Here is an 11,159-nt window from a genome sequence, read left to right on the forward strand (position 1 = left end):
CTGGAGGCCACCACACCTACATTCACTCCTTGATCAAAGCGGTGGACCATGTCTCACAGAACCATCTACCTTTGCAGAATACGTTTTCAAAAACCAAAAGACTCAAATGCTGCACTCAAGCCATGTAAATTTGCCCTGTAAAAATGGCACGCTGGGTAATCTGGCAGGGTTGTTAACGTGGCCGTTTGTCAGTGCAGGTGCTCATGACACGAAGCAGTGTCCGCACAAAGCTACAAGTCCTCCTGCGTAGCCTGCCCCGATGAGTCCCGCTCCGTCTCATCCCAAAGAGTGGGGAGCTCCAATGTGGACGTGGATTCTGTTCCATCTGGTTTAAAAGTTCAATAGCACCAATGCAGTCACTCGTTTCCTCCGATAGAACTTTCATCAGTGTTCAAACTGGAGTGGAGGGGGACTTAAGTGAGGCGAGGGGAATGAACAGTTAAAAAATCTCTAATTTCAATGCAAGTACAAAAAGCTGTAGAAAAGAAAAAAAAAAAAAAAACATAAATAGCAATGGTCATTAAAGCTCAACTTCTGCGTGTTGTGTGGGTATGTTTAGCAGTAATAATATTAACCAAAGTGACAGAAGTTGGCCACCGCATGAAATTTTTTGACTTAAGGTCAGTGTAAACAATATCTTTTCTTGTACTCATGGAAACGCAAACAACAAATTCCTAAGAGTAAAAACAAGTTTCGAAAAGATGGGGAATGAAGATGACAGTGACATCAATTGGCGTTAAATAAAAGTCTGGGAGGTTTGCTCGTCACAAAGGCAGTTGTGGCTGGTTGTCTGAAGCAAAAGAAAACGGAGAGAAGGGGCGGGGTGAGGCTGTCTGAACTTTTCTTAGTCAGAGTACTGGTTGTAGCCATCATACTCCACTTCGCTCCCGTTGTTGTAGGCTTCGGTGGGGTTGGCGCAGTACTTGTTGTCGTAGACCTGGCGGGGCAGGCCGTACGTAGTCATGCCCTGTTGGGACGCCACTTTGTTGGTGCCCATCTGCAGAGAGATGGTGGTGGTGTCACAGTTCTCCAGATCCAGCTTCTTGTCAAAGATGTGCCTCCTGGTTCCGGGAGCCGTCATGCCAGACTGGGGGACGAAAGAGAAAGACGGGAGGGTTTGTGAAAGAACACTTTTACAGGTACGGTCAGCGTGCTCGATTCAAATTAAAAAAGGATAGAAATAATGACGTTGTATATTTTTCACAATATTGACAAATCCCACATCGTGGCCAAAACTTGAGAATGAATTAATCCAAACAACAAACACAATCCACAGTCTGATATATCGTATTCCTCATAAAGCCATAGAAATCCAATATTCTCCAAAAACTAATAAAAACATAAGTAACATCACGGCACTGGATGGACTTCTACCTTCGCTGTGATGCACATGAGCACTGTAGTTCATTTCAACCATTCTTACACAGATGTGTTTATTTGCGTTTAAAGTAGACGTTATTTGACAGAAATCACTACGTTAAAAGTGGATAATGGGAACATTTCAATAATTTTTATACTACTCGGAGCCAAGTGCTCTATTTATCCAATACTTCTAGCATCAGTTTGAATAATAGTAGTTTATCAAAAGGCAAAAACAACACACTTTCTATGTACAGACACCATAGATGTATATATTACTTCTGTTTATTCATTTGAGCCATCATCCATTAGTTTTAGTTAATTTGTCATGTTCAACGAACTACTAGATTTGACATGTGGATATATTTTAATTTCTTTCCATTTCCTTCAAACTGGCGGACCGACTGCCCAATGTTTCCATGTACCTCCTTGCACCGTCTATAAATCCATAGCTGAAAAAGATGAATGTCCTTCGTAGCAATTTATGGGCTCGAGGGCCGAAGACACAACCGTAATCCATTTGTAAGTATACAACAATACCCTTTAAATTGAACGCGTTTTAATAAACATAAAGCATGTGGTCCGTCTAACGTCTATATCAAACTGGAAAAGGGATGAGCACAAGCATCTCCTCTCACCTGGCTGGCTCCCTTGTTGGTGCCCATCTGTAGGCTGATGGTCGATTGGTCCAGCGGGTTGTCCATGCCTATCTTGGAATCATACAGGTGGCGCCGTGTCCCATAAGAGGTCATGCCCTTTTGACTGGCGAGCTTGTTGGTGCCCATCTAGAGCCAGAGTAAAATGGAAGGAGCTAAATACAATACACTAGTTACCACAGCTGCAGAATTGAAAAGTTCTTATCTATGGTGGTGAATTACCTATTATTTGTTATTATCCATGCAAATCACACATTTTTCTAGGCTAAATTTGAAAAGCAGAGCAGCTCAGAGAGGACTAAAGAGGTTTCTGGAAACGTATATTCAGAATGAGTCCAGCAGGAGGGACAATGACAGCCCCACTGGGAAGCGTTTGACCATCAGAACATCTAAAAGCGTGGCCGTAAAGTAGTCAATTACAGGTTTAGCATTTCTGCCTCTCTGACCTGCAGGCCTATGACGTTGCGTCCCTCCCGGAGCTTCTCGGGAGCGAAGCGCCGCTGATGTTTCTCAGCATACTTCACTCCTATATCGTACTTGGAGTGGAAGCCTTTGGACTTGGCCTGAGACGGAGAAGTGGCAGAGACGGGAAGGAAAATGGTAATAGAGTTGAATATTTCACAGTGGCACTGTTTTTATTATACTGTTGTTCTAGTCCATGCAAGAGATAATAACAACAACAACAACTGTATATATGCTAATGTACCGCCAGTGGCGAGTACAGTTACATCAGGCTTTGCTCCAACATATGTCAGTGGAGTAACGGTGTGTGTGTGTGTGTGTGTGTGTGTGTGTACAGATGCCCTCACCATTCCAGCCAGTGCGATGAGCGTGCACTGGACCTGAGTGTGGTTGACATTCTCAAACAGATCGTTGGCCTCAAAGATGTCATGCAGCCGCAGGCCGTACTCGGTGATCGCGCGGACAAAGTTCCCGATATTTTCCAGCTGAGCGAGACAGCAGGCAGAATGCGACATGGGGATTAGCCGACAAGTGCGCCACACCATACAGCCCGAGGAGTTTTCTTTGCGTTTCACCGTGAAAACAACCTTGCGCAGTAAAACGGTAATCCGCGATTGTCGCTACCCTTTAAAACGCAATAGTTCCAAAGTGTGAGAAATTAGCCGTTTGGCTTTGCCTTCTTGTACCTCTTATGCCTAAATATGAAGCCGCAGCTCGCTGGCAGTTAGCTTTGCTTGGCACAACGTCCAAGAATCAAGTTAGTCCAAGACTCCCCCCCCCCTCCCTCCCTCATCTGTGCTTTGCCCTTAGAGCCTGTGACTCTGTCCGTCTAACCGTTTACATTCATTTGCAGCAGTAGCAATATCACGGTTGGAATTTTTGCTTTAATCATCTCTTAAAAGCTCTGTTTGCTTTTCCAGTTCTATAAAAGGCCAAGAAAAGCCACGCTGGGATTGGCTTCATTTGATATGGCAGCTACTTTATGGAATGTAAATAAAACTCTTTGTTAGTGCCGGTGCCAGAGCAGCAGACAAATCGAGGTCTGCTTGGCCTGGAGAACAGAGAGACTAGCAGGGCATATAAAATCTGGAGCTGGTGAATTACCTGGTGCCAGTTTTGACTGGAGCTGCTGATCTTTCTCACTGAACCTGGCTGGAGAACATTAATGAGTCTACAAAGAGAGACACAGAGAGTTAAAAAAAAACAACAACAACAACTTCAATTTCAGGGGGGTGGGGGATTACTGATAACGCCTGGTACATTTCTGTACTACAAGCTTCCCCCCAGCTTCTATCTCACTCACTCGCACAACAGGACTCCATCCTTCAGACTATCCATGAAGTTGTCCCCAACCCTTTGGCCCGTCACATCCTGAATCCACAGCCTCAGCTCCTCTTCCTTCTGTGGGTCGTACTTCCCAGCCAGCTGAGAGGAGGGGGTGGGGGGGGGATGGGGCGTAGAACAGCAGGGGGTCAGACTTTTACTTTTTATTCCGTTTTTGTTTGTAACGGCACACCACATAGAAAGCCTTTTCATACAGAATTGTGCTTGGATGCCTCTTGGAAGAACAAAACATGGATCATGTATGCACGCCAAACACTCACTTCATAGTCCGATATCATCCAGTGGGATAGAAATGCATTTGGTGAATTATATGTAAATTCTTTGCTCCCGGCAAAAACGAGGTTATAGCAAAAACAAATAAATTTAAAAAAAAAAAAAAAAAAAAAAAAAAAAAGGTAATTTCTTTTAACATTTAATTTGAAAGAAAATTCTCCATTTAAATAAGAAAATGCTCTTCAGGCAAATCATGATTGTATCGGAGTATCAGAAAGCCTTTATACAGTCCGTCATATTACAGAAGCTAAAACAACCTTTCTGTCATCGCGCTGACAAACAAAATAAACTAAAGTAATTATACTTTTGACTATTGGTGGGGAAAATAAAGATAATATCATGTGAAATGGTATAACGGCAGTAACGGATAGAAAGCGTCACTTAAAATTCATACAGCACAAAAAAAGTCTCCGTTTCTCTTTAATACATTAGTTTCTTCAATGCCTAATGTCAGGTTTTCAGTGGCTAAAATAACCGATTTCACCCATTCTTTTCTCATCAGGAATGGCACACTGTGACTGAACATCTTGCCGTATAATGTAAAAGACTTTTGAGATCAGGTGTATAAAAAGAACGGGAAGAAAAATGAAAATGAAAAAAAAAAAGCCCCGTGGACATTCCTGCATGCAGAAACACACCGGCTCTCTCTCTCTCTCTTTCTCTCCATGTATTTCCTTATTGGCACAAGCAGGCCGCCCTAATACTTTGAATTCTGGCACGGGGTTTTAAAGCTGCCCCCTTTTTCTCCCCGCGCACACGCCCGTCCTGGCCCCCTTTTCCTGAATGTTCTGCAGATAAGTCTTCATCGTCTGAAACCGGCAGCCAACACAAACAAGTATTTCAAAGCAGCAGGGATAGCGTGGCTTCCAGTCCATCACACCAAACTTGGGAGAAACAGCTTTGCTAAACCCACCTCCCTCTCCCTCTGACCGACTTGCTCTTTGTCTCCGATTGGCTTAGCTCATATTTCTCTCTCTCTCTTTCTCTCTGGGTTTTCCAGTATCTGCCCTTTTACAGTGAGCGAACTATTCAGGCAAACCACGCCGGATAAAGACGGGCCAAGATCAAACCGGCTCCACTTCCGGTCGAGGTCGTTCAGCTCAGAGTTACCGTGTTGTTTCTTTAGTAGAACTCGGGAACGAGGTGGTATAAAGGCATGAATATATAAGAATAGCCCCTGTATGACTTCAAAAACATCTGATCATTTCTGTGAATTCCGTCTATAACAATTACTGATGAACATATTAAAGCTGGGTACCAAACATGAAGCTGAACTTTGTTAGCACACAGCATCACAAACTCGAGTAGCCCCGTTGTGGAAGAAGTATTCAGATCGTTTACGTCCCGTTCGCTAAAGAGTAATCGCTGAGGCAATGGCAGAAAATGTGTAAAGGCTAAAACATCCTGGCACAAGAAGTTAGTCAATGAGGACAGTCAGTGTTGCTATAAATTGGCTATATTAGATGACACTATCTGTCTAAAGTTTGCCAGCATTTGCTAAAAGTAGTCACCACGCTTCTGGTCATACCAAGCTGTAGCAGTAAAACTGAGCGATGATCATTACTTTAGAATTTTTTTTTTATTTGTTCAAGGATGTTTGTGTTATTTAATAGGTTACATAATGCAACTTTAAGCACATGCATTATATAAATGTAGATGAATTGATCAATAATTAGTATTTTATCATCGTAGCTGCTTGACATCGATCTAGTGTTACCGACAGTCAGATAGAATAGAGAATAAAGGGATAAGAGAAAAATAGAGTTTGGCCCCCTCCAATGAGTCAAGATTTTGGTGATGTGGTCATAAAATGATTAATGAAAGAGGAAAAGACTCAAATCTTACACAAAGAGGAACTTTTCCCAGTTGTTAACTGTACGATTTTGCCTTAAAACATTACTGAATCTGAAGCAGGTTACCGTTATAGGGGCTAAACAACACATGATGCAATACCCCAACTGGACACTGGTTTTTTTTTGTGAGGATTCACAGGACCAAAATGTTGGGAAACACTTCCCTCTGTTCAAATATTTTCTCATTCAAATCAAAATTCCTATTCGTCGGTTTTATTTGGGAAAAGTTCTCGTAAAGTTATGTTTCGGCAACATTCATCATTTTCGATTAAAAAATGGTTTTAAAAACGATATGCTGTATCTTTCAGTGGGCCATTGAAGAAAGGAAAAAGAAAAAAAAAAAGGATCATCTTGACAGCAAAACTCAACACTACAATCAAAACATTTGACACCCAGCTTTAAAATGTAGCGACTACAGAATAATAACCGACTCTGAAACATTATGATATGAAAAGTTGTAGAGTCGGTGCACTGACGAAGCCGTGTCATGTCAGTTACGCAGCAATTTCTTTCCAAGAGAAAAATAAAGAATAAAAGGAATTTGACACATCGCCAGTCGTAGCATTTAAAATTGATTTGAGATGTGTGGCATTTAGTGGACCGAATGTCTCTCACAAATGTTAATGAAAATGAAAAATAATTTGTAGCTCTGCCCTGTGATTTGCAGCCACTCTAAAATTTAAAGGATTTTTCATTGGTTCATGCTTCACCTTTCCAACACCTTTCATGAAAATCAGGTAATTTTTCTGTCATTATGCTGACAAACCAAAAAAACTGCAGCTGCAATTATACCTTTGACTATTGGTGGGGAAAATAAAGATAATATGCAAAATGCCATAAAACTAGTAACAGATTGAAAGTGTCACTTAAAATGTATACGACCCACAAAAGTCTCCGTTTCTCTTTAATACATTAGTTTCTTTAATGCCTAATTTCAGTTTTTTTTTTCTCATCAGGAATGTCACGCTGTCACTGAACATCTTACTGTATAATGTAAAAGACATTTTCTAACATTAGCCACCATAAACTACCGGTCATACAAGCAGCAAAACCCCTAAGTGTAACGTGCCGAGCGATGGACTGTTTGTGTATCGTGAATGAAACATTACGTTTGGAAGAGAAAGATTCTCACTTTAAGAATTGGTCAACAGCGTCTGTAGAATCTCACAAGCCATTTGCCACACTGCATATTACCATACGGGAGTCCAACAACAGAGAGCAGACCACAAGTGCCAACATATCCAGATGCCTGTCTGTTACTTTGGAAATCTCCATAATACACAAACAAAGACATAATCCATTGTTGTCTTGGGTCTCCCACGGCGTGAAATCGATTCACAGTGGGAGCTGCCGGCATGTCTTTGTCTGCGTCATCCATCTCCTGTACACCTGTGTTCTGTCAGGACGGTGTTTTGTCAGCCTCGACGCCGATGTAAACTGTTTAGAGAAAGGACACTTTCAAGTTCCAAGTCGGAGCCCGGCCACTCCTTAAAAGGCCATCAGAGGATGCTGATGTACCTGTCAGTCTTTCTGTTGCATCTCTGCTCCTCTCTGATGTCATGCTGCTGGAACTCGGCATGAAGCCCTTCGACCTCGCATTTCACCTCTACTTCTAAATTTCTGCCGACTGTACGTACACGATCGGCTTAGAAACGGCGCGCCTCGGTGCGAGATTGAAGCACTGCTGAGTGATGGTACTATTCAGGGAAGAGGCCACATCCCTCCAGGACAATGATGATGATGATGATGATGATAATGATGATAATCTGGGTGTTGAAAGTCACAAGCTGACCTTTCTCATCCTGAACATAGACTGTCAGCAGCTCTGAATCATCCAAACATACAGAGTCACTACTGTCACGACAGAGGTGGCAAACGCATTTAAAAATCCAGAAAATCATATTTACAGTCACAGTATGAATATTACCCAGATACCTCATGACAGCTTAAAGGGATAGTTTGCTTCTTTTTTTTTTAAGTGGTGTCGCCTGAGGTTCATATTCAGTGCAGTAGATGGTCAACGAGTCCCTAGTTTGGAGAAAACAACAAAACATATTTAACCACGTTAAAAAATATATATATCAGTTTAAGCATACTCTATATCTAGAATATTTTCTGCTGCTTTACCTTGTCGTCATACAGCCCTTTCCGATAGGGAGCCACGCTGTTATACTTATCTACGCTCTTTTCAAAGCCTCTTTTGACAAAAACAGCAATTTTACCTTGAGGACACAGGAGTTTTCTGGTCTACAGCTGCTTCAATTGGATAGTTTGTTTGTGTTATTGTGCATCTTTGGTGTTAGTTTACTCCTGAACTAATGTATCCAAACAAGGCATGATGAGGTAAAAGTGGGGGGGCGATAATCTTAATATAGTGTACACCTAAACTGATGTTGATTTTTAAGTGGACTTTTTTGCTTCCTCAAAATGGGGACAGGCTGCTGCCCCCCCATCTACTCCTGGTCAAACACTAGCTATGGATAAATACCTCATACAACCCCACTTCAAAAAAATGCAAACAATCCCGTTAAACCGTTGTAAATATTAGTTTGTACGTTTCTGTTTTGCTGGGTAAAACCCCTTTTTATGCTTCTTGCAACTTCTAATCCATCACACACACCGATAGCTAATTATTTTGCAGACGATTACACACACACACACACACACAAACAGATCTTGTGTTTATGAAATCTGATTCGTTTTTATAGATTTTACAACAAACATAATCAGCTTCAACTCGACCCTCGGCAACAACAAGTAACTGCTAATGTTATAAAAATCACACAGTCTTGTAATGTCCAATCACGTAACATGGATAGGCGTCACATTGGTTGCATAATGAGTCATTTCATTTTTACATACATTTTGAATACAGGCCCTTTACTTTCAAGCACTGAAGTATTTGGAGTCTCCCTCCACTTCAAAACACGTTTCTCTTCTTGTTCCTACAATTGAATGCGTGAGCTTCACTCTGCAGAGTTTAAAACTAAAAGACTGTTTTCACATTCATCTTCTGAAGGAGAGAAGTTTCTTTGTTCTTATTGAAAATTTGATTTTAAGGGGCGGGCCTACAAACAGGATTTGTGGCATCACAAATAGCTGGGAAGCCGAGCGTGGTCCAATTCAACTTGTACAACTATGATGCGGAAACTTGAAACCTCCAGAGCAAAAACACTGACATTGGACTTTAAAAAGTGAGTAAGAGAAACTTCAGATATTAAATATATTTGCATATATTCATATTCAGGAATTATTAAAGTGAAAAGGAGTAAATGACATTGTCAAGTGTGACGAGATACCCGAACCGTATCAGACACACATCAGTGTTCCCTGCAGGGTAATTTTACAAGTCTACACGTGGCTCTTCAAGTAAAGGATTTCTCTTTTCAATAAGAACTTGCTCACAAAGCAACTCATATGTCCATAAACATTTACATCTATGGTCCTTTAATATATATATTTTTTTAAATCAAGCTATACTCATTACTTAAAATACAAAAAAAAAAAACTTCATGCACTGTGATTCTCACTGAACAATTTACCTACAAGCTCATATTCACAAACATGATACATTTCCTCATGTTTCAGTAAGTTGGATTTCTCTCTGCCAAGCAAATAAATGAGCCAACAGAAGAATAAGCAGCACAAGTCAAACCTCCTCCCCCTGTGTGCTGCACTCTCACGGACTAAATGGCATAAGCGCACAAATAATTTGGCCACTAAAACCTACTTTCAGCTCCAAAACAATCACCTCCTTCACCGAGTGATATATATATATATATATATGTATATATATATATATATATAAAATATCAAAAGGCAGAAGTGTGTCACCGCAGCTGCTTCCCGAGCACAAAACCTGGAATCAAACTGGGATGAGATCACATCACAACAAAGAGCCTACCTCATTGTTTAAGTGGAGTCAGTTCAAAACCCTCTATCCAGCAAGTTCCCCCAAATGCTTCTTGACCAGAGCTTCAGTATTTATCAACACGCAGCGCCTGTTACCATCTTATGGCTGTTGTTGTTGTTGTTGTTTTTTCAGGGCAAATACTTAGTACAGCCACGAAGAGGGGGGTTGACAGTGTACGTCATCAGTGGCCTTTGGTGGACCTCTGACACCGCCTGAGGAGTCGGTGCTCCAGCCACCGTGTGTGCCAGTACTCTGTATACACTTTAAAAACTACAATTTTAAAAGCGTAAACGTACCTTACTCTTGACCTCGGCAGAAAGTCCGAAGGCAGGGCCGCTCCTGAAATGTGTTGTCATTCTGTTATTCTGCTCTATTTACAGTGGAGCCGAGAAGAGCTTTCAAAACCGCGAAGCAGGTTACAGCTCTGCGTCCGAGGCTCAGAAACGCGCAGGAAAAAGTCCTCGGAAAGAGTCCGTGGGGTATCTTTTGTTTCTTGCTCGACGCGGTGGTGCTCTGACCTGCTGCAGAGAACTTGGGACAGCTTCCCGACACTTTTCTGAATCTTTTTTAAACGCTTCCCATGTGTGTGCGCTCTGATTGGCCGCGGCAGCTGCCCAATCCGGACGCAGCCTCCTTCGTCGGGGAGGAGTGATGTCACCGCTCGGGTATTGGATTTAATCAGTGTCACTTTTTCCACCTTCAGACCAGCAGGGATGTCTCTCAGTGGTGTTCAGGTGCACTCTGTTACACTATTGTCCATGTTCACCTGAACCTCTGATATCGTTCATGGCCTTAGATGGCATATTATTAACTACACATATTATATGATGTGAATAATAAGATATTTAGTAATGTATAAATAAAAAATAAAAAAACATGGTACTTTGAGTGATATCGTTAAAACACACACACACACACACACACATATATATATATATATATATATATATATATATATATATATATATATATAGGAATAATAATAATAATAATAATAATAATTTGCCAGAGAGAAACAAAAATTTAAAAAAAGCAAATGACTGAAGAAGATTAAACATAAATTAGCAGCAGGTTTTAGATAAATTCTAACATTGATGTTTTGCAGGTAGTATTTATCTTGTTCAGCATCTTAGTTTGGCATGTCTGCATCTTAGCACTTTTTACTGTTATTTTTATTGCTTTACCTGTATATTAATCCCACAAGGATAATTTTTTTCAGCAGCATTATAGAAAGTATCTATCTATCTATCTATCTATCTATCTATCTATCTATCTATCTATCTATCTATTTTCTTTATT

The 11,159-nt window shown here is 41.0% G+C and overlaps 1 protein-coding gene and 1 long non-coding RNA gene across 2 annotated transcripts; one reads left to right on the top strand and one right to left on the bottom strand.

Moving 5' to 3' along the window:
• Positions 1-17: 17 nt before the first annotated feature.
• On the bottom strand, positions 18-10,357 carry cnn1b (calponin 1, basic, smooth muscle, b). Its single transcript, XM_069701133.1, has 7 exons — positions 10,157-10,357; positions 3,781-3,902; positions 3,582-3,648; positions 2,825-2,962; positions 2,462-2,578; positions 1,998-2,144; positions 18-1,087 (listed from the first exon to the last, which is right to left on the bottom strand). The coding sequence occupies exons 1-7, from the start codon at positions 10,214-10,216 to the stop codon at positions 845-847; spliced, it is 894 nt and encodes a 297-aa protein (XP_069557234.1). The 5' UTR covers positions 10,217-10,357; the 3' UTR covers positions 18-844.
• LOC138622383 (uncharacterized) lies at positions 1,687-2,892 on the top strand. The gene is made up of 3 exons (XR_011311011.1): positions 1,687-1,881; positions 2,468-2,615; positions 2,815-2,892. It is a non-coding gene; the product is annotated as an uncharacterized lncRNA (long non-coding RNA).
• Positions 10,358-11,159: the final 802 nt, after the last annotated feature.

The sequence above is a fragment of the Brachyistius frenatus genome, unplaced genomic scaffold (genome assembly GCF_029030835.1).
Source record: "Brachyistius frenatus isolate BFR_SWC_R1_liver_20210118 unplaced genomic scaffold, ASM2903083v1 Contig_36, whole genome shotgun sequence".
NCBI lineage: Eukaryota > Metazoa > Chordata > Actinopteri > Embiotocidae > Brachyistius > Brachyistius frenatus.